The sequence below is a fragment of the Semicossyphus pulcher genome, unplaced genomic scaffold, assembly GCF_022749685.1.
Source record: "Semicossyphus pulcher isolate SPU_LCO1_2020_fin unplaced genomic scaffold, fSemPul1.0.p SCAF_9, whole genome shotgun sequence".
Lineage (NCBI taxonomy): Eukaryota > Metazoa > Chordata > Actinopteri > Labriformes > Labridae > Semicossyphus > Semicossyphus pulcher.
In genome coordinates this window covers 9,899,299-9,926,408 of record NW_027211770.1, presented here as the reverse complement: position 1 = coordinate 9,926,408, position 27,110 = coordinate 9,899,299, and the positions used below count along the sequence as shown (strand labels likewise).

The following is a 27,110-nucleotide window of genomic DNA, read 5'->3' as shown; positions in this document are numbered from 1 at the left end:
TAATGAGAAAATTTTATTTAACCTCCTCAGTTGGACAAACGTCATTCACCTCGTAGCGTCAAGAAAGTAATTAAGGAAAATCGGCCGTCCTTAAACAACTTCGAGAAAATATTAAGCGACATTTTTATATCTTGAAAGAGACCGAGCTGTTGCATTATGGACCCCAACAAGTCAGCAAGCGCTCCTCCAACAGACTGGTCTGGTGAGAAGTCCTCCATGGGCCAGGCGGCCCCTCCGCCCTACCACGACAACCCTTCCCCGTGGTACCCGCAGTCTGGCCCAGGATACCCGCCACAGCAGCAGGTAAGCACCGGTCCTCACTAAGAATAAGTAATAATTTTTTATATTTTATTTAGGGTTTTAAAAAAAGGCTCCTCAGCTAAACTTTTCTTTTTCCTTTTTTTTTTCCTATTACCGTTACGCTTCCAAATATGTTAACAAGATAATGGCAATAGCCCATATTTTATGCTTATCTTTTTAAAACAGCTTTAATTTGAGCCAATACTGTAAAAAGGAGATAAAGAGAAACATCTCACTCACTGAATGTAAGAAATCATGGTCTTAGAAAGGTTTTGAAGTTTTTGAAGTAATGTTGTCTCATGTTTTAAAAGAAATCAGCATTAATCACTGTAACTTTGATCGATTGGCCTGTTTATTGGATCTCTCATTGTAAGCCTTACCTGACCACCGCTGTGTCACTAAAAGCAACAAGAATCAACTCCTGAAGCTTTATCCCTTTGTGGTGAAAGTGGACAACAGGTGTCTTTGATTACTGTTACACCCCAAACTATGAGTTACTCAATTCAGTTTCACTTCCTTGGTTCTGTTCGTCCCTAATCACAGGTATAGACTGTGGAGCCAGAGGCCAAATTATAGTTTCGTTTCACATGAAGCTTGTTTTTACAATTTTGTACAACAAGCCCTATTTTTTCTTTCCGACCTTGTCACGCTTGTCAGGTTGGGTTCACTTTACACACCTGTTAAGTTTTGTTTTGAGTGAGTGTGGTTTTTCATTTGTGTGGCCTGAAGGGCTTTGGAGCCCCGCCGCAGCAGTTTGGAGGCCCAGGATATGGACAACAGCCGTACCCCGGAGGTCAGCAGGCCACCGTTATTGTCCAGCCCACGCAGTACGTGGTCCCAGTCCCGCTGGAGCACCCCGTCAACGACTACCTGTGCTACTCCATCTTCACCCTGATGTGCTGCTGCCTGCCGCTGGGAGTGGCTGCCCTCATCTACTCCATCTCGGTGAGTTTGAGTCACTTTTATTTATATTCTTTATGGACTCGATATACAGAGCGTCCCCTAACTTCCCCAAACCTAGATTCTGAATATACAAAAGGTTTTTTTCCAAAACAAGTGATCTGATTGGACAAGAGACATTTCATGAGTGCTGATATAGAGTACAACAGCACAGGAACTTTTGACTGTATGTATAACTCTAAAAGTAGCTTGTCTGTGGTACGATGTAGACAAACATAAAGTAGTACTCAGTATTTTGGTAGTCATAACGTTAGCGAGCATGCTAAGGTTAGCCAACTAGCTCTAATATAAATACAATGCATGACTCCGGCATTGTGCTTCATAAGCAAACGGCAAATTACGCCTGTGTAAGTACCAGATGAGCTCGGCTGCCAGATCGCCTCTGCAGCCGAGCACATCTGGTACTTAAACCGGCGAACCAGCGAATCATCACAAGCATTAGCGAACGTTAGCCAGGCAGGGCAGGGCGGCTGGAGAGAGCTGGGATGAGGCACTTGTGCTGTGAGAGAAAAAATGCTGCACGCGGGTTTAGTTTCTCTGACAACAATAAGTTGCGGGTCTGTGATCCCCAAAAGCAATCGAAGGTCTCCATGATTCGCATGCCCTGCTGATGTTGACTCTAGTTTTCCCCCTGACGCCGGCCACACTCCTGTTTGGTCAGACGGGCTTCACAAGAAAAAACGTATATATTTTTTTTATTCTTAGTTTGCTTTGGTGTTGTTGAGGGTGCAGGTTATTTGTTGGCATTATTCGTCTCCATTTCACAGCTTGCGTTGTCTTGTGTTGCACAATGTTGCCTGTAGTGGCGGACATTGAGTTCTCGGCAATGGTACTTGCGCATGCGCAGATACGTCACATCCACTTGTTCCGAGGAAAAACCATCCCGAGTGCTTTACATAAAAATTGTCCCACAGGTTGTTAGGGCCAATGGAGGAAGTTGGGGAAGGTCTCAATTTATCAGTTCCCCTACTGTCCCTTCACACATTGTCAATAAAAAAAGATATTTGATTGATGAATACATGTAAAATCTTACATATAGCCCCTTTAAAATTAGATTAAAAAATCAAAAATACTCAAAGACATATTCCTGAGACATTTTTGTATTGTTAGATATTTTCAATCAAAATAAAGCAAATCATTTATATTTACAAATCACAAGTCTAAACACTCCAACGGACAACAGTAGGTCCCTTTTAAAACTACTGATACATAGCACTGACGATGACATTGCAGTATTAGTAATAAAGGTACTTTGTGTTTTGTGGGTTGATTGAACTTTCCACCTTTCATGCCAGGGTGGAAAATCTTCTGTTTATTAAAGAGCCAAAATCTATTCAAAGGTAAATACGCACATTGTTTTTTAGGCCTCTGAGATGAGCTCTACTATTTGTACACTGCTGCTCAGTTCGATTTTTCAGCGTGTGTAAATTATTAATGGAGGCAACAGGAGAACACGTTTGTGTGTGTGTGTGTGTGTGGGTGAATAAGTGTGTGTGCCAAGTGAGTGGAAGTTAATGGAAGGACTGGACAACAGGCAGGATGGTGCCAGCAAAATAATGGAGGAGATGTTTCTTGGTCCTGAATGTTTTTGTGGCTGAAAGGCTTCCTGTCCTGGTTCAGCTACTTCTATAGCGTTTGTCTTTTGATATCCGTCGCTCCTCGAAGTTTCATAAGTTTGTCTCTCTGTTGTTCAGCATTCAGACTCAGGACCTATGAACTATGGGCGTTTGTGTTTGAATGTTCTCACATTTGGAACTAATAGCTACTGTAATCATACATCAATATCCATAATAAGTCCCTCCCTAGTTTCCTGTTATTAAAGGAAACATGTTAATCTGCAGAATCAAACAGCACTCTGCCGGCCGTTTCATGGGAACTTTAATTAATTAATGTTTTACACTGTTTCTGATAACGGAAGACAGTTTCCATTCAGTCTGTGTTTAATCCTCAGTGGGAAAAAAACTTTTGCAACTCCTTTTTGCCCTTGCATTGGTACTTTTGGAGTCTTACTTGCACACAGAAAGTGGACTTTTTTCAGGCTTTTAAAGGTGCTACTGTCTTTGAATTGTATTTTTTGTTTCTGCACAATTTTTTGGATGAATTCTTAAATGTTTTTGAGGGTTCAGAAGTATGCACATCTACTGTTTCCTGCAAAAAAAACACATCTTACCTCATTTATGTTGCTTGTTGTCTTGAAAGTAACAGAGAGCTAGAGATGACATAGTTTGTTTATACACACATATGCAAACTATACGTACACAACTTTGGTACACAGTATGTGCCTGTGGCTAATCATTAGCTGGTGAATGAGCTTCGGTGAATTAACCATCTCCTACAGAATGAGATTCTGTATGAGATATAACTCAGAGTAAGTAACATATGAATTATGTAATACTAGATTTTCACTCACAGAAAAAGCTGGAACAAAGACTTCTTAGATGGGCTGTAAAATAACTGATTATCTGATGTTTGCTTGAAAAACTAACTCAAACATGGCCGACAGGTTCAGTTCAGTGACTGGAATTAGCTTAGGTGTCACCTAGCAGACAGCCAAGTAACATGCACCTGTCACTTAAAGCAGCCATGTCCCTAATTATGCACCATTTTAAGACTTAATATAATTTTTACGGGCAGTTTGACATGAATAGATGATGAATTTTTTTTTTACCCGGCTGTAAACATATTTAACTCTGCTCTAAAGTTTGGCATTTAAATATGGAGCCTAATTTTGATCAACTTGCTTTTGGAGTCAGTCTCATGTGGCCACTGAAGGAACTGCAGTTCTTGGCACTAAAGCACTGGCTTCTGTTTTAAGGCCTGGATGTTGCTGGCTGGGTATAGCTTAATTTGCGGCTGTTGTAGAGCTCTTTTAGTTCACATTTAGCATCAAGTATTCACCTTTCACACAGAAAAAAAACTGTTTGAAAATAAATCTGTGTATTGCCAAGAATCTGACAATAGGATGCATATCACGACACAGGGATTACCATTCAAAAAATTGCAAGGTATCGATGCATCCAGATACTGTGAGAAAGGGAATCTTTGCATGTAAACTATCATTTAAAAACTGCTGCAGTGTTTTTAAAAATCTAAAATAAAGTGTATCAATATTTTATTACACCCCTAACCAGACGTGCCTTTGACGACACTTCTGTTAACATCTCTGTTGTTTCCATTTCTCTGTCCTCTGATCATTAATGACACAGTCACACGCAGTCCCCTGCTTCCCTTTATTAAAAATGATCCGGTTAACATGTACAGAGCTAAGTTCATTAAAAAGCCATCGCTTTTTAAATGATGACAGTGGCTCATTTGACTGGTGCCTGTCTGTCTTCAGAGACAAAGTACTCTGACGATAATTCGGACCAGTCACTCAGACAGCAACCTGATTTGGCCTCTGCTTCCTCTGCCTCTGCTGATATGATAATGAACAGGTACTGTGTGTGGTCTGAAACTGCAGGGCTGAGCCGAGTAAAACATGATGCAGTGAAATCTGAACGTACTATTATTTTTGTCACCAATTAATTCTTGATTACCCGTCAGTTGTTTGGTCTTTAAAGATTCAATCTGGAAGATTTCAGTTGTGTACTCTATGGCAGCACCTTTGGCGATAAATGGTGATTGCAGGAGTAAACTTCACAATTATTCAGACGTCTGTGGTTGGCCCCCTTTGTTATGGTTGTAACTCTTTACTTTCCTCACTGACGGTCACTTTCCTTTCAAGACTGTTTGCCTTTATCTAAGCGTCGAATTTGTTTCTTTTTCTTTGGATTTTCACTTATTTTAGAAGTTGTATCTGTAGTCATCGATCTTTTCTTTGTTTGTTCAGCCATAGTAGATTACTGTTTAATCGCAACACTTGCAGAGATCTGAAAAGCAGCCGCTTAGCTCCGCCTACCCTCTCTGGCAGACCGAACACTGCTGGGTGATGGAAAACGCGTCACTAACTGGGCGCCGCTTGGGACACCCAGTCCATAATAATACTATATACTGCAAATGCAAAGGCTTTCAACAGTGGGCCATAGGCTCAATCACCATTGTGTTACCTCATTCGGTGATAGATAGTGATTTAACATTTATTTAAATGAAAATGTTCGAGATTACACCTTTTAAATGTCACAAAATGAGTAAAAAATAACCTTTTTCCCTCATATGTCTTGTCTTGTCCAAAACTCAAGGATGATCAATTTGTTGTGGGGTAAAGAAAATAGAAAATATTCACCTTACGATGCTGGACTCGGAGCTTTGTTTCCCTTTTTTCTCATAAAAATCCTCAAACAGATCAGTAAATTATCAAAATAGTTGTGGATTAATTTGATAGTCAACAATTAATCTAATAATCTGAACAGCTCTTAACCAAAGTCAGTAATCCCTAATTACTGTGTTTGAGTGAACCCGCTCATCTAATGTAAGACACAGATATAGTGAAAGTAATGATGCAGGACCTGTTTTAACCTGTTTTTGATTCCACGTTTTTGCTATCCGTCTTTTACTTTCATTTGTGCCACAGTAACGGTAATCCAGTATTCATCAAGGCAGTGTAACAAATATATTTAATAGCATCTGTGTTGTTATTGGTGCATCTGCACAATGATCACATAGATATATTATAGTGTATAGTGCCTGCTTTAATGTAAATGCTTGAGGCCGCTTTGCACTGACAACAGTCACTGCATTACTGTTAATACTGATGGAGAAACAGCCTTGATACGGTAATAATAAGTCAAAATCTGAAGTTTTAATGAGCACTTCATTGGTGATGTGTTGACATAGATTTATGCTTAGCGGACAGAGGAGGTAGCCATAGCAACAGTATATGTTATCTGATTTCAGCAGGATGTGTACTGGGTGTGTTCAACATTAACTGAATTAAGGGTCCTGTTTTTTTATAGGAATTAAATTAAGGGATAAAAATAGAGTTTCAGTTATTCTGGCCCAGTTGTTCAAAAGTAAGCTGATATGAGTACAGCTATTGGATTGGATCAAATCTTGAGAATGGGTTATTTTAAAGAAGAAAAAAAATTGAAGATTGTGAAATCAGATCAGGTAATCAGGGTTCGGTTTTTATCTGGATGTTTAAAACTTTAGAGTAGGATTGGACAAAGTAAGATGGATGAGTTGATCCAGGTTAGCAAAAAACGGGATTTCCAAATGTTACAATTTACAATGTTACAATTTAATTTAGTAGACACTTTTGTCCAAAGCGACGCACATCTGAGAGTTAATACAACACAAGCAATGATTCAAGACAGGAGGGAACAAAGTCAGTAAGTGCCAACAAACAGCTTGAAGTGCGGTCGGACACTGGTGCCAGCAGACAGTGTATAGGGCATTTTTTTAATTATTATTTATTTTTTTTATAATGATCAGCAGCAGCATCAGCAAGGTCAGTACAGTCGTCATCATCATGAATACCTTAATCGGAAACGCTTTATATTAAGGTCCTTGTAATAAGCATTAGTTAATAGGTAATAAGACCCTTATAAGTCCTTATAAGATGCTTATTAACATTAAATATATAAACATTGTATAAGTGTTAATAATAGTATTAGAAACATGTTTATTGTTAGATTATAAGATATTTATAAGCACTTATAGTTTCTTATAAGTTTCTTATAATAACAGCATTACAAATTAATTAATTCACTTTGTTATTATGCCTTTGTAAAGCCTTTACTAAATTTTATAGTTGCTTTATTAAGATTAATACATACTTTACTATGCAGTAATGAGCAAATAACTATTCACTTAATTATGCCCTTTTGCAGCTACTGGATCTAAAGCGAGAACAGTGCCTTATTAAGGTTAATAAATCCTTTATTATGCCCTTAGTTTGTAATGAGCACTACATGGGGGATCAAGGTTGATAAAATAATAAATCATACAAATGAAATGTTTTGGTGAAAAACAAAAAAAACACACTTTCAGACAGCTCCTCTAAATTGTTATATATTTTTTCATTTTTCCCATTGGACAAACCAAAAAAAACGGCCATGGCGTCGGGCGCTTTTCTGCATGACTCGAGGCGCTCAGAGCGTTTCCTCAAAAACGTGAGGCGCTCTGCAACGCCAAAGCAGTGCTCAAAAAGCGTCCCTCTCATTGAAAACAATGACAAAAAAGCAACTAAAATGCCTTCTGTCTGATCGGGCCTTTAAGCAAGTAATCGCTGCGAAAAGAGCGTATTGTATCATCCAAAGTAAAGTGGAAAATGTGAAAGTCAACGTGTAAATGTCAAGGCTGTGGGCTTCACGCCAGAAATCCATTTCCCCTACACTATACTGAGTGAGTCATTCAGAGAGATCAGACACTGTGCAAATGAACTCACACTGTCTGCAGGGGAAGATGCCTTGAGAGGCAGGGACATCAAACCGCAATACCTTTTGGTACTCACTTTGAAGTAACACAGCGTATGTCAAAAAAACTAAAGGGTTGAATGTCTAGTCTTAATTGTAGCATGATCTACTTATTCTTTATTGAGATAGTTCATGTATTATAATTAAAAAATATAAATAATATATATCTCATATTTCTTAGAATAAAGAATACAAATTTAGCTATTTGCTATTGAAACCGATGTTTAGCAGAATTGTAAATGTTTTCTTTTCCTGAACTGAACTGAACCTTTCAAAGACTTTAATGAAGTGCTGACATTTGTGTGAGTGATGGCGTTCCATGACTTCCTGCACTACATTAAAACGACTTTCCACTATTCTGAAACATTAACCTCCTTGAAACTAAGAATCCGGTGGTCCATGAACATCCCATCGAATGCAGGTGTGGTCAGGCATGTAAGTACACGACATAGCGTGTGTTTACCTCAGCAGCTCAGTGCGGGGGCTTTTGCTAACCATTGTGATGTGTAACCCTTTCACACAGCACAGACCTCATCTTTAATCTCTCAGTGAATCAAGGCTTCAACATCCTGAAAGGGTTAAAGACACAAGTGAAGTGTCTGTTTACATTCAGCTTATCTTGTTTGAGTTGTGGAAAAACACAGTAAGGCTCCAGTCGTTGCTGTATCAGGATACCTCGCTTCTTTTCCCTCTAAACAGAAACTTAAACTTTACTCCCATCCTGTTTGACACTGAATGAATGGTGTTTATGCACAGTGCACTTTGCTGATAAGCTGAATAGATGGAGATCATTTTGTTACCAAGTGACCAAAAGTGCAATTTGGCTAGATTAGTTATACAGACTGGGACAAGAGGAGAAACAATACTTAAGTTTTTGGTAAAAGCAGTGAACACACACAGTAACATTTTGGCTGCTGTGTACACAGTTGTGACTAATTACAGTTTCCATGCGGCATTCACATACTTCATACTGGCTTCGCTGATAACACCGACACTGGAGAATTTAAGTTATCGGAGGAGATAGAGGCTGCAGGCTGATTAGCAGCTGGCAATGTACATTTATAACGATACAAAGGCCTCCATTTGATCACACACACTGACGCACCAATATGACCTCAGTAGAGCTACTAAAACAATGTAAAGCCATAAAAAAGCCAACTATACTGAACTGATTAACTTACACAGACCCTTTATACTTTTATACAGCCTTTATGTGCAGCATATGACCAGAGCTGACCTGAAGTTACCGCTGCATTGACCTTAAGAAAAGAGAAATCTGTCTCATTTGGCCATTTGGTGTCTTCAAACTCATTTGAATAATATTTGGCTGCAGCTGATCTGTACGCTGCCATTTCAGCCTGGAAACTCACTGAAAGACAGTCGATTTGACTGTGATAATTTGTAGGTGAGTGGGTAAGTGTTTACAGTTGGGTGGAAGCATTAATGTTGTTTGTAGAAGGCTCAATCGCACACATTATAATGATAACCCTGTGTTCTTAACAGTGAATTTTCCTGGTTTAAAGGAGCATATTTTGACATTTTTCTTGGCAAACACCTTATCTCTAGTGACAGTATTCCACCCTGCAGAGTTCACGCTGTAATCAGCTCAAGACAAAATGCCAGTTTGAACAACTGAAAGAAAACATTGACTTCATTTCATAGTCCCGTGTTTTTAGGAAGTCAGATTTGGACTGTTGTTGGCCTCTGTCTCTCTTGCTCTTCCTGTGTCTTCTGCATGTCTCCCTCTCTTGTTTCTGCCCTTCCCTCTATCTCAGACAAGTTCCCCACTCACATTCTCTGACCTCAGTGAGCCAACTATTCACTCAAAAGCATTTTTCACAAAGGCCAGGCCAAGAAATGTGAAGAAACATGGCTACAACACAACACCAACCAGCTGCAGCCTATATACAGCACCCATATAAAGCACCATAATAACCATAAAACCTTTTTGGCTAACCGCCGGAGTCAGCCCTGCACATGGGTCTGTATGTAATTGACTGACCTACATCCGCAGTGCTCACCTGCTTTCCAACACGTTGTCATAAGCCTTATAAGGACAGTCCTTGTAACATTGCCCATAAAAGTGCCCATTGACCTGATGTGGTCAGCCACACACTAGGTTTTGACCTAGTCTTGTTTCTGTTCAGCACAACAAACAAACTCCTTATCAGCCTGCATGAGTCTAATGTTTTACCTGTAAAGTTGTGTTCAGACCAAATTAGAATTTAATTTTTCAAACAACAAAATAATAGAAATTTAATGACAGGATCCTTGACTTGCATGAATAAAGCGATTTTAAATGAGCTGTGATGCGACCTCCATCCAACCATCAAGCTTTATAAAAGGGGTTGTCATCTCCTCTTGAGGACAGACCTGACAAAGCACTAAGGGTACGAATCTTTCAATATCTCACAATTGAATTTGATTTAGAATCTTAAGGTCACGACTCAATCCAAAATCTGTTCTCGATTCCATCCGATTCACAATCAATGCTGTATTTGTTACAAAGGGATGCTTATTTCAGGATTTACTCCAGTCTGCTGTGTGCTAACTGGTAAATTATTAAAGCACTGTAAAATGTGTTCAAGATTATGCAGCTTTTATATTTGATACAATGATGTAAATACACAAACCTCAGACAAAAGACAATTATTTTTCTAACTTGATAAAATAAAACATTGTTTCGTACTTGACTTCAACTGTAACATTTTAAGAAAAACAAGTTCAAGTTATGCGAAACAAGAAATACTACCTCTGTATAAGAAACTTGCTAAAATCATATTTTTACACAAATAACACTGTAAAACTATAAGTACAAATACTCATGCTGGGACGCTCTGATTAGAAATGGTAAAATATTAAATATAGAGACATAGAATAGAATATAATAAAATAAGGAAGCAGAAACGAAACACTAAGATAAAATAAAAGTAACAATAAAGATAGGTCCACGCATCGCAGGTAAGAGCTGCTCTGTGGGCATTGGTCAGGGCTTTCCCCGTACATTACCGACGCTGAGGACTCACCACAACAGATGAACAGGCGCTGGTTTCCGTTTGAGAAATTTCCACGGAGGATGCAATAAATCAAGAAATGACAACACATATTTTGCCATCATATCTGGAGGGGCAGGTTTTCACTTGCTTGTGATCTAAACACACCTACATGATCCCACGCTCAAACTCACACGGGTCATGCAAGGTTTCGGTTTCAGTCTGAACCCACCTTAAGAGGCACAGTAACCAGTTTCCCATAGGTACAGGCTGCCAGCCAGACTTTTGACATTTCCAGAATATTTCAAGTCGCGTCACCTTTTTTTTTTAACGATATTTTTAACCAGCTAAAGGACTTTAAGCATCTGACGTCGGGAAACAGAGAAACAAGCTGAGCTGAAGGTAGCCACAGCTCAGCTCGTGTTCCCTGAAGCCCAGACGAGAAGCTTTTTCCGGTGTTTTTATCAGTTTTAATTTCTGTCAAATTGTTTTGGAGTGGACAAGACCTCTGTGAATAGTTCATCTACTTGAAAACACCTTTTAAGCAATGAACAATAAAAGAATCCTCACCAAAAAAATAGGCCAAGCAACTACAAACAAGCGGACCCCGTGCACCTGCTGAGGAAACACCTTTATCGTCTTTATTTAGTGGGTATACCTGTCTTAATCACTGTTTGTTTAGGTAAGGAGTTGACCTCGGCACATAATTAAACCTTGTGAAAAACGAATGTTTAATGTTCACAGACTTCCCTGCTGTTACTCTGAGTATAATCTCTAATTACAGATTCTACATAGAAATCTGCAGAATCTGTAGGTAGGGACGTGGATTTCCAAGAAGGCAAGTCCTCTGGTTTCCATTGTACTATGCTTGCAGTCTGAGTAATATTGACCAATCACGTATCAGCAGGCTGCGGCGTATGCAAGAAAAACAGTCCGTGAAGAGAGCAAAAGCAGGCGGAACATAATGACATTCAGGCTCCCATCAGCGTCATCTGACAACGATTTAGCTTCTTATTAATCTCTATAAACAGACATCTGCAGCAAGTTCAGCTAACAATCTGTTCTAGATCTAAAATTCAACTTGAAATAAATTCCATTGACGCTGTGTCACAAAAGCTGTTTAGCCTTCACATTTCCCAACTTCCTTGAATGCATCAGAAATTATTGATCCGACCTCCGTTCAACAAACAAACAAGTATTTTATAAGTAGTTTTTTTTCTCCTCTCGAGGACAGACGTGACAAAGCTTCTTTTTTGCTTTTTACTAATCTGCATCATGATGTTGGCAGAAGTAAGACTCGTTAATTAAAGTAAATCACAAGAAAAACGGCCTCTTTTTCCGTAAACAAAGCAGCACACGGAAAAGTGAAGTCTTGACTGGAAGTCGTTTATCTCTAACCGCTGTCTACAAGCCCCGCATGTTCACTGTTGTCCCCGGAGGCTACATTGTCGTCAGACTATAGCCGATGGCATCTGAGATTGCTCTGTGTACAGTGATGCAGCTAAAAAGAGATTTGACTGAAAAATGGTGAGTTGCTTCAGGGTCTTCTTGACTTATTCGAACCGTTGACTCTTAATGAGAGCGGCCCTTAAAGATTCATTCTGTTCATGTTACTTTATAAAATCAAAAAAAAGAAGAGAGAGAAACAAGACAAACTTGGAAACAGTTTGGAATGACTTATTCTATGCATCCAAGAACCCCAATCATCCACTGAATCTATGGTAAACTTCTCTTTAGATTTGATATGAAACAGTCAGCCAGCTCTAACTACGACTTGTGCTTCCTTTAAATATCTGGAACATGTAAGCACACGATGTGGGACACAGAGGTCTGAGACGAAGTGGCATAAACTGTGTTCCCCTAGAGCCAAATCCTCTTTTTTTTTAATAATAAGTACTCACATTATGTAATTGACTGAAAACTACAGGACATGTTACGGCTCACTGGTCTTAATTGCAGCCAAAAAAACATACAGTACAGCTCTGGCTGCTGCAGCACAAAGTGTACTCTAGAAAATGGCTGGAATACTTAGAGTATGTGGTCATCATGTTTAAACTGTGTAGGGCGTCTACAGATGGTAGAAGGCAGGGAGGGGCAGGGAAAGAGGAAAGAGAGGGGTTAACATGATTGAAACGGGTCTCACAGAGGTTACAGTGGACACAACAGGAAGGAAGAGACACGCCTCCACAGGGTTATCAGTTACAAGTAAAATTACAGCTAACACTGCCTCCACATTTCCAACACAATAAACGCTGTGTTTTCGATATGAGAGGAATTCCTCAAGTGGTCTTTCTGGGTTTGTTGTTGCTCAGGAAATCTATAAAAAGTTGCGGATAGGAGGGAGAGGAAACAGAGCCTGGTACTCCTGTGCAGTTATTCACTGTAGATCTGTCGGAATCGTCGGCTTATAGAGTTTCCAATATCCTCTTCTGTGGTTGCTTGATGAGGGAGCTGGATGACGTGAGAAGAAGGAACTTGCAGGACAAATAATAAAGAACAGAAAGTGGCAAAGTGTTCCAGAGAAAAAGACAAAGAGGGACAGTCATTTCTTGACTGCGCTCTCTTGGGTCACTTTCAGAGTTCAGAGCTGGGAGGCTAAACAGAAACCGAGGCAGAGACGGAAACAAGATAGAGCAATAAGAGGAGAGGGAGTGGTGGAGAGATACGGAGCAGGCAGCTGGAGTCTGTCTCACTTAACATTCACTTTCTGGCATTTCAACAAAACATGGACGAGAGGACAAAGTGAGTGTAGTGGCAGCCATTCTTGCAGGACGGGAGGTTTCCAACACGTGTTCTCCAAAGGCAAACGTGCACTTGTTCCAAAAGACGAAAGAGGCCGATGAAAAACTGAACAATTAGATGCTTTAATAAACAAAAATCGACAGTTACAAAACTTTTGTCTTGACTCTAAACCTATTACCAGAAAAAAAAAATGACTACAAGATGCCTGTTGGTCAGAAAGAGTGGTGCTCCCCGTCCTGCTCGCTTGAACACTTCATTCACGGAACGGGAAAACGCATCACTAACTGGGCTTTATTTGTGATTTTTTTCCTACATGTTGCCTCAGACACCCTTTTAGACAAGACATAGTGACTTAACAGACATTTATTTAAATGAAAAAGTTCAAGATTATACCTTTTGAGACCGTTGTTTCAAAGTCCCGGTCTCGTCTCAGCCTCGGGCAAACGACCAGACCAGGCCACAGCTGCGAGTGTATCACTAAATCGCCTGTTCATTTATAACAACATTACTTTGATCAGATGCAGAACTTCCTGCTTCAAATGCAACCAATAACTTGCTTGTGAGAAACAGGCCGCACAAAGCTATATAGCTCGGGGAATATAAGGTTACATTAAGGATGCATTGAGGTGAACGAAGAGGAAACATACAATGAATTCTGGTCTGGTCTTGTTCATAACTTGGTCTTGAATTATTTGCTTCTGAGCGCAGCATGGAAAGTTGTATTGTTGAACGCTGGAGCGACCAGACAAGAGACGCTTTTGTCAGGATCAGACATCAGCGCTCTGTCTCGGAGCCACTCATCGTTTCTGCGACTGCGTCATCAAACGGGCCTTTGTTTCCCCAAAACATGGGCTTTTCCTCACAGCTTAGCCCTTATTGACAGTAGATAAACATCGAGGCAGTAGCAGGCGGGGGTCCTTAGAGTGTGACGCTGTGATTTGAACTTCCTGTCCTTAGTTCCATTTAAAACACACTTAAAACTAGAGGTCGACCGATTAATCGGCCCCCATAGGACTCATTAAAAACTATCCTCATCGGCGGATCTGGGCTCAGATAGTGGCCGATGGCTGTGCAGCCTCAGGCGGGGATGTACATCGCGTGCATTCGGAGTCTCCATACGTGACATACAGGTAATGCAGGTACCTGGGATAATTAATTAAAGTTAACTTTATAACACAGCTTTATTCACAAATTATGATCATGATAAGGTTGTTGTTTATAGTACTGCATTATTAATGAATAAGACTATTGTTAACTTTCACTGCTTTTCTGCCGAGCTCATGCTGGAGTAAAGCACGTCACAGCGTCAACACAAACTGTTGTGAACAACAATGTGTAGGTAAAGTTAAAGGAAAGGAGCGAGAGACTGGCGCAGGGGCGATACATTCGCTTCTTATATAAGATTTTTATGGTAACTTCTTTGATGCTACTTGAGTTGTGTCTGCTGAATTAGTGTTTCTGTTTTTTTCTCCCAAATATGCCAGAAAGCTTCCGTGATGATAATAACCATTCATTTGTAACTTTAGTAAAACTTTACTTTATCAGGAAGGTTTTAAAAAATTAATAAGTGCAACTTAAATCTTTCATGTAGATTGAAATAAATATTGAATATATAAAAGTAAATAATAAAGTTATATATATGTACATTATCTATTTGACAGCCTATTTAGTTAAAAGCTGTATTGAATAGATTTACATGTTTCTTGTTTCTTACGTTAGATGGCAGCTGGAGGAAACACAGTCCCTCTATGGGACTATTTTGTTTCGGAAAGAAACAAAGTGGGCACAACAAATTGAGTTTGATGTTCATTTGCAGATTATATTTTCTTTACTACTTATTTTATTTATTTAGGTATTCATTACTCTTTGAGATTCATGTTCTGTTCCAGATTTATGTTTTTATTTTGTTATTTATTTGACATAGACTTTCAGTTCAACAGTTACGTGTAAGGATATGTAATAAAGATAAAGATTGTTCATATAAATTAGTTTCTTTTTTTTCGTGGGGTCGGGAGATATCGGCCGATTTATCGGCTATCGTTATTATATCGGCCTTTAATAATCCACTATCGGTCGACCTCTACTTAAAACATTCACTGTGTAGACATTCCTTGTGTTATTCAGGGCACGACTGTTGCACTGCAGTTGTATTTCAGAGTTCAGAGTTTGTTTCACCGTATGTGCAACATCAGAAAACTTGAGTGCCCTTCTTAACGACTTCTTATTTTCTCAGCAGGGATGAACACATCCATCCAACACTTTCCCTGCTCACTTAATGTCCAAACATTAAGGAATGCATCGCTTCTCGCTGCTGTTCATCTGCCAGTTTCAGGGGTTCATGTCCCAGCATTCACGTGTTGAACCGCTGAGCTGCAGAGAACATGAACATGAAGGCAAACACCTGCTGCCTGTCAGTCAGTATGGCTGTGAGCTCAGAGAGTACTGTTGTCTGCCAAATATTGAGTCATGCAGACTAAAATGAGCTACAGCAACAACACAGCAGGCTGAAGCTATAGAAAAAGGGTCATTATCTTCATTCCAGTATGACTGTTACCATTGAATAACACGTAATAACAATAACAAGTATAAAATAAACAGATATTTATCTAGTTATTGTAAATATTTGTTCAGCAGTCTTTTTCCTAACTTCAGTATGACGCCCTTCACTGTAACAGGATGGCCTCACTTATCTTGATTGATTTGTGTGAGGTTTGTGGAGATAGACCACCCACAGCTCTTCATCTAGCTTTCAGTCTGAGACATTTCTTTTTACTTTGAGTGGGAGAAATATGATTGCAATTTGGAATACATGTTCTGCAATGGTTTATCAAAAGCTAATGTACAAAAATCATCCGTCTTACATTACTTCATCTTTGCTTTTCTTTACCTCAGGTGTGCATACACTGCAGGTTTTAAACGTCTTTTTTAATAACAAATTTGTGAATTTTTAAAGTAATAATCTCAGACTTTCATTTAAATGAATGTCTGTTAAGTCTATCGCCGAATGAGGTAACACAGTGGGGATTGAGCCTATGGCCCAACGATGAAAGCCTTTGCATTTGCAGTATTACAGACTGGGTGTCTGTGTCAACTTCACACGCGTCGCCCAGTTAGTGACGCATTTTCCATCAGCCAGCAGTGGTTGGTCTGCCAGAGAGGGTAGGCGGAGCTAAGCGGCTGTTTTTCCGGTCTCTGTAAGTGTTGATGACTACAGATACAACTTCAACAATAAGTGAAAAGAAAAAGAAATTTGACGCTCCGATGAAGGCAAACGATCTAAAAAGGAAAGTCTACAAGGAAAATCAAGAGGTACAACCGGAGCCAACCATGGACGTCACACATGCGTCTAAATATCTGGGAAGTGTGCTGCTTGTAAAGTTGTGTACAGTTCTTTATCTGAACTTAATTGCTTGAAACAGCTGCTGCCGCCTGGAGACGAGGCGGATGAGAGACAGATGTCAGGCCAGAAATAAAACACGATGAGCTGAAAGATCCTTAAAACAACACTATGGAGCTGGGAGAAACAATCCCACCTTCAATGCACAATAATTTGATCCATCATGGATACACAAATGTTGATGAGTGCAGTGTTAAGGTTTAATGATTAATCCAGGAACACTGTTCCACCTGGCCTAACATAGGCAATAATTAGTGTTTCACCCAAACTGTCAACAACATGTGGTGTGTTTTTCACTCAGGAGGAAGCACCAGGTCTCACCCAAGAAAGCCACACTTAATAAATCCCAGATGGGGAATTTTAAAGACCTAAGTACTAAACCTTTGAAGTTGAAAATCACGCAGAGCTCACTTTGAGGTAGCAGGCAGCCCTGACATATGCTGCGGCCTCGTGGCTACGCCTATTTAGCCTTGGCTATCAACAGCGACCTTATGAGCCCTTGTTATCTAACACATTACTGCAGAGCCTGTGTCCCTGCATCTCTGACTGTAGTCAGTATGAAAGCAGGTACATGTGTGTCCGCCACAGTGGGATACATTTCAAAGTGACGGTTAGGGGAATCTCGGTCTAGTTCCAGCAAAGTGATGCTAAAAGTGTGAGGATGAATGACTGGAAATGTTAATTGTTTAAATAACATGCCTGACTCTAAGCCATCATGACTTTCCTTTGGTCTAAATGTGTGTGTGTGTGTGTGTGTGTGTGTGTGTGTGTGTGTGTGTGTGTGTGTGTGTGTGTGTGTGTGTGTGTGTGTGTGTGAGAAAGTCCCTGCTGGCTTTTTATACCTGTCCCATCCTCTCTTTCATCGCCTCTATTCTCTTCTGCACTCAGTGATTTTCCCACAAATATACCACCCCCTCCCCCCCACCCCCTCTTTGTTCTAACGGTGACTCAGATTGCTCTCTTGCAGAGGAAGAAAGCAGGAAACCACAGACACACACACACACACAGAGCACACACAGTACGGCGGGACCAACAAGACAGGCAGAAATGAAGATAGACGTGCCGCCGGTCAGGCAGCAGCAGGAAAGCCGAGCCAATCTGCAAAAAGCATCAAATTCAATTTAAGCAGCAGTGTATCAGGCTGTATAATATCATTTAAAGATTGCACTCGCAGGATATGAGGATGCATTACAACGAAGTCCTTGCTTGAACCAATGTTAAGGGCTTTTATTTTGTTTGTATAAAACAGCCTCAGAAGAAAAACTTTTTTGAAGCTTAACATGTCATTTTAGAAAACGTAGTATTCCTCCAAGAGGATTATAAGGCATCATTTTGTTGTTATTTTTAAACTAGAAATGCAAACAGAAGAGGGATCCTTCCTCTGTCGCTTCTCCTGAGGTTCCTACACTTTTATTTTCTGTTAAATAACTTTATTTGTAAAAATTTCCAAGAAGTTTGCTGAAGAAATGATCTAACTTTGGAGTTAATTATCGGGACAAAAGCTCCTTTTAAACCCAACTTATAATTAATAATCACTTCTTCATTATTGGAAACTTTACTCTCCATATAGGTTGATTTGTATGCCAATGTGTGCAAATGTGTGCATGTTTTATTTCACATATTTGTATGCCGTCTTTTTTAAGCAATACCTTTTTTTTGTTGTTGTTGAAATTTGTTTTCATCAGAGTCTTTGGACAAACACAAAGTTGAGATTTACTTTAAATTTTGAAACCTTTGGTGCATCGATTTTCCGTTTTTATTGTTAAAAAGAAAGAGCACAGGCCCACATTATGTGCAGTGTTAACTCCATAAATATCCATCCTCCATAAGTATTTTTTAGTCTTTGAGCTTCAAATGGAGATGCGATGACTGTTTCTGGCTCACATATCAGCTACTGCTACAACTGTGGTGTAAAGGGGGGTTTAGAGACCACACACATACTGACTTGGCTGTCAAACGAGAAGTCACTCAGTGTACGTTCACAGCTGTGCGTAGTGACAGTTGCAATTAACTCTCACTTCCTGATTCTAGTTCTGCAGAATTTGCGTAATTTCCAACTTCAGTTCATCTTTCTGTTGTTTTTTGGCACAGTAAGTAGTTGTTTAAAATACACAGTTGTAGTTTTAATACATTTTTGAAGTTGAAGGATAAAAATAAATTCCTAAAACAAATACTCTAAAATACTTTATTTTTTTATGCATGAAAAGTATTAATGAATAGCCTGTTAATTAAAAGTTTTAAAATTAAAGTTTCTCTACTGCAGAAAGTGGCTCTTACCACCATGTGACCGTACTGCAAAACAATTATAGATGTTGTGACTGTACAAAGTTCTCGCTGAAGTCGGTTTCACAAGTGGTAATTTTTTTATTAGTCCATGACGCAATACAGGATGAGACATTTTATTTTCAACAGCAATGATAAAAAACTTAAATAGGTAGTGGCTTCAACCCTGCGACCAGTCCAACCAGTTCAGAGTCAATCAACACAAAAATTGAATAATAAATCCTCTCATTGCTGAGTTTAAAGAGAGCAAAAGTCATCTGAACGAAACAGAACAGGTCTCTTAATAAGAAATGCACCTGTTTATAAATGTGCATTTTTCTGTATGTAACCATGACTGCCTAAATCTGGCAGGGATAACATTTTGAACAGTAGTAAAAACACTGAAGTAAAAATGGTCGTGGTGAATTTCTCTTTGCTGTAGTGGCTACAAAAAGCTTGCTAACATACATAAAGTGCTGTTCATTTTTTCGTAGTATTTATTGGCCTAGTTAGGCGAAGAACCTTATGAGTCATAATTGCATTGTTTCCCACTAAGAAGGAAGTGTATAAGATTGTGAGTTGCTTTTATTGGGGCCTGTCTGATTGTGTCATGCCTTTATCATTTTCACATGCGTAGTTGCATTGTAGTTTAATGCCAGTTAAAACGAGTTGCCTTCTGGAAAGTTCTCACCTCCTTCCTGTTAGATGTTACGCAACATGTTGTTTTGAAATTCATGTCTTTCTGGGTGTCATGACTAGAGGAATGTGAAATATGGGAGTTTTGAGCAGTGAGATTGTGAAAGTTCATCTGGACAGCAAATTTGGGATTTACACAACCTATATTGCAGGAAGTGATACACAACTGACGTGACAATATCATTGCACAGGCTGTACATACTCACGCACCATCCCCTGCTGTCTGAGCTCTTTTGTTGGGGGAGGGACGGAGATGCACAGATTGACATATTCTCTGTGACTTTCTACAGAAATACGACTATTTTCCTACGAGATGCTGATTGACCTGTCCAGCCATGCTGAAATTCTGTTCATGTTTTTCATTTACTAAAAGCAACTGGAGGTTGTAGAAGAGGAGAGCAGAGTGGTCATGACAGTTTCATAATCCAGTTTATGTTATGAGGATGTTAGATAACCGTTCTTTGCCGTGATAGTGCTCTCAAAGATGCCCTTGTTCCCAATCACAAGAGCATTTAACTTTTCAGAAGTAAACAATGTAGTCATTGATAAAAACTGTAACAAAGAGCAACTGGGTTGAACTTAGTCTGTATTTCAATTTTATTAATCTAGAACAACTGGATCAAAGTCTTTAAACAGAGAGCCCCATGCAACTACAGTCAGAATATCATTAGCTTAGCTTCAAATTAAAACTAGAAGCAGATTTAAGATTAATGTGAAGCTACAGTCAGAATATCATTAGCTTAGCAGTAGCTTAGCATTAACACTAGGAGCAGGTTGAAACTTCTATAAAGCAACAGCCTGAAGATAATTTGCTCAGCTAAACATTAACAACGGGTTTAAAACTATTATGAAGGTAAAGTCATATTTTTGTTAGCTTAGCATAGCATAAACACTGAAAGCAGGCTTTAAACTACTATGAAGCTAAAGTTGAAAGATCATTAGTTTAGCTTAGCATTAACACTAGGAGCAGGTTTTAAACATAATAACTTAGCAGGCTTAAAACCACTATGAAGCTACAGTTGGAAGATTGTTAGCTTAGCATAGTATTTACACTATAAGCAGGTTTAAAACTACAATGAAATTACAGTGAGAAGATCTTAGCTCAGCATAGCATAAACACTGAAATCAGGCTTAAAACTACTGTGAAGCTATAGTTGGAAGATCATTTGCTTAGCTTAGCATTAACACTAGAAGCAGGTTTAAAACTACTATGAAGGTAGGGTCAGATTATTTTTAGCTTAGCTTAGCATTAACATTAGGAACAGATTTAAAACTACTTTGAAGCTGCAGTGAGAAGATGTAAGCTTAGCATAGCAAAAATCTGAACACTGAAATCAGGCTTAAAACTACTACAAAGAAACAGTTGGAAGATTGTTAGCCTAGCATAGATGTAACACTAGTAGCAGGTTTTAAACTACCATGAAGCTACAGTCAGAACATCTTTAGCTTATCTTATCTAAATTCTGGGTGCAAGCTTAAAACTACTACTGAAGCTATAGCCAGAAGATGAAGCTTATCTTAGCATTAAAACTTGAAGCAGGTTTAGGTTTAAATGAAGCTACAGTCATGATATTATTAGTATAGCTTAGCATAAATACTGGGAGCTGATTTAAAACTACTATGAAGCTTCAGTTGGAATACCATTAGCTTAGCATAGCATTAACACTAGAAGCAGGTTTAAAACAACTATAAAAAGATTGTTAGGCTAGCTTAGCATTACCACTAAGAGCAGATTTAAAACAACAAAGCAGCTACAGTCAGGAGACGGTTAGCTTAGCTTGGTATAAACACTGGAAGCGGGTTTAAAAGGCTGAGTGACAAATCTGCAGAGCCAACCACCGCTATGCGGTAGCTTAATATTTAAGTGGCAGATATGTGAGTGGTAATAATCTTCATCTAACACGCACAAAAAGATTTCCCACCTTAACATTTCAGATAAGAAGTTGTTTCCACATCAGGAAGTACATTTTTCTTATGTTATGCTTAGAAGTCAATAAACATTCTTGGAACCATATAAAAAGAGATCCAAAGAAAAAACTTGTCTGCAGGATATTAAAAATAAAAAGGCTAAATCTTACTTGAGCTGCCTTTAAAAGATAGAGGACAGAGATTGATCAAAACATTATCCCGTAGGAATTGTGCATGGGCAGTCATGGACAGGGTCACAGTGGACGTCTGAGAGAGAACCAGACAACCGCGTATAATCACGACCAGCTGTACTGTAACAAACAGGGCCTTCTCACGACACCTAGAAAACACACACAACACAAAGGTTCAGTGGCACACACACACTCAGACATAATCAAATACACACAGGGATTTAATAAGGGTGTGGGAGTGAAAGTGGCTGTTTGATTGGATTTAGACTGAGGGCTGGCATCCTGTTAAAGGCACAGAACTGTTTATAGCCAGACCTTTCTTTTCACAGCCCTTTACACCATCGCATTCAAGAGCATGTTTGTTTGGACGCCATTGATACCAGCCATATCATTTCCTTTTCAAGAACACAATGAGCCTCATTCACGTACTTTTTTTAGGGGGGCATTTCTTTAGTTTTCAAGAAGACTCACCCATGTTGTCATATCTGGGATTTGTTCCCTTATGCACATTTGTATATTGACATGCTTGTGCAAAACAAGTGGTTATTGTGTTTTCTTCAATTCTGCTGATGTATATTATCAAAGGTATTAAAATGAATATGACTTTTACAGTGGGATCATTTATCATTTATAGCTTGCAATCAATTTTGAGAGAGAAATGCGTTAATTAAAAAAACACCATAGCTTTGAGTTTCAGCTGATAACTTTATTTTGGGCTAGTCTGTAGTCTGTAGTCCATGACAGCATCTGAGATCAGACATGTGGCTGGGGCATGTGTCTTATTTATAGAGGCTATAGTCGACGCCTGCAGCAGCCCTGGGTTGAACTCCGACCCCCGGCCCTTTGCTGCATGTCGTCCCCCACTCTCTCCTCTAAATAGTCCCTGTCCTTCTCTGCCCTCTCCTGTCTCTTTTCAGCTGTCCTGTCAATAAAAGCGAAAATGGACCAAAAAATCTTCTTCAGTGTCATTAGTGTGTTTTGGGGATTTGTTTTTTTTCTTTTGCCTCATCATTCACTGAACTACTAATTGCATGCCATGCTCTGTTCTGGTGTCATTCGTGTACATTACTGACACTACTAAATATGTCTGCTTTTTCGCTGCTGCTCTACCTCCTTTTTCAGAACTACTCCTTCTGCTACAACTTGCTTAGGTATTCCTGAGCTCTACCTCTGTTCAGTCTCTGAGGCTCTGCAGTCTCATTCCTGTCTGTGGAGATCGGCGGGGCATTTATGTGCTAATTGGAAACAACTAGCACAATTTTCCACGTACGAGGACAAAAACACAGGTGCTTTTCTCTTTTTAAACACTAACACCTTTCTTTTCTTGAGAATGATTGAAAAAAAAGTTTGTTCTTCTCATGTAGTTTCACTGACCCTTTATTGCGGTTTCCATCTATTGTCACAGATGTGACATATTAGCAGGAAAATCCATATTTAGTCTTCCCCTTCCTCCTTGATTTATATCAGTTATTAAATGTTTTTAGGTAGTGGAAATAAAAAGGGATTAAAGCTGGGTTCCGCTTCTCAATTTGTATTGCATGAAAAGGGAAGGTGTGCACTCGGTAGTATCTGTTGCGTAGCCTTTTAACTACTGATTCTTTGTAAATCAGACAGATTACAGTTTTGGAAGGGGAACATGTAACCACAAATGCTTGCTTTCATTTCCTCCCAAGATGTTGGCAAACTTGTTTTCAGGGTTAAGTGGGCACTGCTGACAGTTTTTTCACCCTCTTCTGCGGAGTTGGTTTTACTGTTGTGATTTTTTAACTTCTGCTGCTCAGTGCTTAGTTTGTGTTCAGAAAGAAAAACATTTGCTTTTGCAGTTAAGGTCAAACATGCATAATTGAACTAAAATTGTATTCATGTATTTATTTATGCGAATTGATAATATACAATAATATACTGCAGAATTAAAGAAAATACAATTACCAATTATTTTGCACAGGTATTTCAGTACTGAAATGTGTGTAAGTGCACCTTTGAGTGTGCGTGAGGTTTGTTCACCTAAGAACAAATATCAGATAACATGGGTAAATGTCCGATTCTCTTCAAAACTACACTAATGCGTTTCAGGAACACATATAACTAATCTACTATCAAAATAGCTGGCAATTCATGAATTAATCTTCTCCATATTAGTCATACATAATCAGCAATTAGCTGATAAGCAGCAGCATTTTGCATCTTTCAGCTAATTGTTTTGGTTTTGTGTTCCATAACTTTACAGCTTAGGTTCAGTCTCACCACCGTTTTCTGTGACTCTAAAAGGCAACTGTGCCCCACTCCTCAGCACCAATCAGCAGACAGACACAGTTAGCAACTAGCTGGTGAACATAGTGGAGCATTTAGCAGCTAAATTGCTTAACTTCAGAAGTTGGTTGAGACCAAAATCAGAGCTAGTTATCAAGGATTCAATATAAGATAACCCTGTGTTACAAAACCCTTTTAAGATTATGTTGATGTACTGATTTATTTATTTCATATTTTAGCAAGCATTTCAACTTCTTAATATCTTTCTGTCCTTTAGGCCCGTGAAGCCAACAGCGTCGGGGATCGGGCGAAAGCCGAGCGGAGCAGCAAGACGGCCAGGACCCTTAACCATGTGGGCCTGGGAATTGGGCTTGGGTTCATGGTCCTCTACATTGTCTACATAGCTGTGATGGCTTCTTAAAATCAATCAATGACATATAAAAAAGTAACTAACAAGACTTTTGCTTTGTTTAGCTTCAAAAGTGAGCCTGTTTGTCATCATTGTATCTGATGTGAGCTGCACGCGACACCAGTCCTCTTCTTCGCTGCAGCTGAACAGTTACGCACCCAGAAAGCAACAGTTAGTTATGTATCGCTTGCTTGGATGTTTTTTCTCACTCGATGTATGCTCTGTACTTTATCAATGCTGGTAATGTCAGATTTTCTGTATGCCAAATTTCTTTATAAATAAAGTTTATTGAGAGAAAACAACTCTTGTACTGTCTGATCTATTTAGATGATTTGTATCTGACCAGTGCCAAAGCTTAACAAGATTTGTAGTAATACAAGTCACTCCCTGGTGCAAAGCTTAAGTTGTTTTTTATCCTCATCTGTCAAACGTTGGTCTCAAGCAGAGTACCAGATGGTAAATGTACAATCTTTAATGACAAATGTTTCCCCATGGACAAAAAATGGCACCTTGCATTCTTTCTGAGGTATTGTGTTTTGTAGTTAGAGGAGAGAGTAAATAGCCCCTATTAAACAGCCTTTTCAAGATCGGACTGTTACGCTTTGCCGTTTGTGTCAAAGACCTGGAGGCAGTTTGGCGGGGCGAAGTCTTTCCGCCTCTGAGCCGGTAGCTGAGGAAGTAACAGAGGCGTAACAGGGGTGAAATGGTGTCTGTGTAGACAGCGGAGTCAGCAGGACAGAACAGCGCTGTGTGTCTCTCCTTTCATGCCTCTTTTGCTTCTGCAACACCATAACGCTATAAAATCACACTGGAACAGCAATATTACAGCGCAGTGTAAGAGTATGAAGGGCAGTGTAACGGACTACTTCTTTACTTGCAGCGTTGTTTATATTTGACTTAAAAAGAAGAGGTCAATGTAGTGAGAGTTCAAAGCCAAACTGGAAATATGACAAAAAAAGTGATCATATTTAAAGTTCCAATCTAGAACATTTTCATTCTCTTGGCGTTCTCTTTGGCGGCACCCATGGCGATAAACGGGAACGGGAGCACACTTCCCAGATATCCAGACAGTGTCGCATGTGTGACGTCCACGGTTGGCTCCGGTTGTAACTCTTGATTTTCCGCCGCTTGTGATTTTTCTGTGAAAGTCACAGACACCCAGTCTGTAATACTGCAAATGCAAAGGCTTTCATCAGTAGGTCGTAGGCTCAATCACCATTGTGTTACCTCATTTATCGATAGATGGCTTAGGTGACTTAACAGACATTTATTTAAATGAAAATCTCAGAGATTATCACTTTAATATAGGATGTAGAGTATTTTGAGGAACAGCACAGGCCAAAAACACAGCTCCTTATCAAGGATTCAATATAATCTAACCCTGCATTTTTTTTTGAAGATATTTTTTTTGGCCTTTTCGCCTTCTTTCTATAGGACAGTAAAAAGTGACAGGAAATACAGGGAAAACAGAGTGGGCATGTCAGGCATCAAAGGGCTGCAAGTCGTGATCAAACCCTCAGCTGATGCGACGAGGACTTTGCTTCTGTACATATGGGACACTGCTCTACCGATTGAGCTAAATTGATATGTAAGATTTCTTTCATATTTTCGTGTATTTCAACTTCTTAATATCTTACTTCCTTCAGGTCCGTGAAGCCAACCAGGTCGGGGATCGGGCGAAAGCTGAGCGCAGCAGCAGGACGGCCAAGACCCTTAACCATGTGGGCCTGGGAATCGGGCTTGGGTTCTTCATTCTCTGCATTGTCTACGCAGTGGTGATGGCGTCTGTGATGTCCAACTAAATTTGTTTCACTATTTTTACATTTTTTTTGCCCAATTTTTATATTATATATAATTGTAACCCTTTAGTAGCATGACTGGCTAAAAACCTTGAATCATACTGACATTGTTTTCATCAGTAGACGGCCATTTGTTATTAATAGATTGCAGAAGCTATTTACATGTAATCCGTGACTCTAAAGCACTTTAGATTTGGCACTTATATTTTCAAAAAATCATATTCCATCAACATATTTTGTGTTTGATCACACATCTAAAAGAAATATTTTTTAATTTTGATTTGTAAAATGCCTTGTGGACTGAAGAGTTTAGCCTGAGTTTCGTTTTGTCCACTTCACCTGCAGAGTTCAAGTGTTGCCTAAGGAGAGTTTTACATTTTGTGTTCAAATAACAAAAGATAAAATTTAAGTTTGCAATATCAAAAATTTTAAGTTCAACTGAGTTTTGTTCAGTTCTGCCATTGAAAGAGATTTGTCCGAGTGTACAATGGGCAAAATGTTGCTGTCCTTTCAAAAGCTTTAAATATGCACACCCTCTTTCACTCTTAAAAGTATAACATAGTATGACATATAAAAATAATAACCAACAGTACTCACAAAAGGAGATACTTTGCTTTGTTTAGCGCAAAAGGAAAAATACTTAGTGAGCCTGTTTGTCATCAAAGTGTATCTGATTTGAGTTGCACGCTTACTGCAGCTGAACAGAAACGCATACAGAAAGCAGCAGTCAGTTATGTATCGCTTGCTTGGATGTTGTTAGTCATACGATGTCTGTATGTTCTTTTCATTACCAAAGCTGACAAATGTAAGACTTAATTGTATGCCACATTTCTTTATGAATAAAATATAT

The 27,110-nt window shown here is 39.2% G+C and overlaps 1 protein-coding gene across 2 annotated transcripts; it reads left to right on the top strand.

Annotated features, from left to right (window-relative positions):
- Positions 1-27,110, top strand: LOC138584106 (proline rich transmembrane protein 1B). Of its 2 annotated transcripts, none has more exons than XM_069656256.1 (3): positions 1-303; positions 1,030-1,245; positions 26,108-27,110. In XM_069656256.1, exons 1-3 carry the CDS (start codon positions 157-159, stop codon positions 26,261-26,263), a joined length of 519 nt encoding a protein of 172 aa, XP_069512357.1. In that variant the 5' UTR covers positions 1-156; the 3' UTR covers positions 26,264-27,110. The 2 variants fall into 2 exon arrangements, with proteins under 2 accessions (XP_069512357.1, XP_069512358.1); XM_069656257.1 differs by lacking the exon at positions 26,108-27,110 and adding an exon at positions 24,330-24,757 and having other exon boundaries at positions 6-303.

What these genes read in the sequence shown, in the direction of transcription:
- LOC138584106 (XM_069656256.1), top strand. Translation starts at nt 157, where the DNA reads ATGGACCCCAACAAGTCAGCAAGCGCTCCTCCAACAGACTGGTCTGGT. An exon ending in GATACCCGCCACAGCAGCAG is followed by an intron (nt 304 to 1,029) that starts GTAAGCACCGGT and finishes TGTGGCCTGAAG; the next exon opens with GGCTTTGGAGCCCCGCCGCA. An exon ending in CCCTCATCTACTCCATCTCG is followed by an intron (nt 1,246 to 26,107) that starts GTGAGTTTGAGT and finishes TACTTCCTTCAG; the next exon opens with GTCCGTGAAGCCAACCAGGT.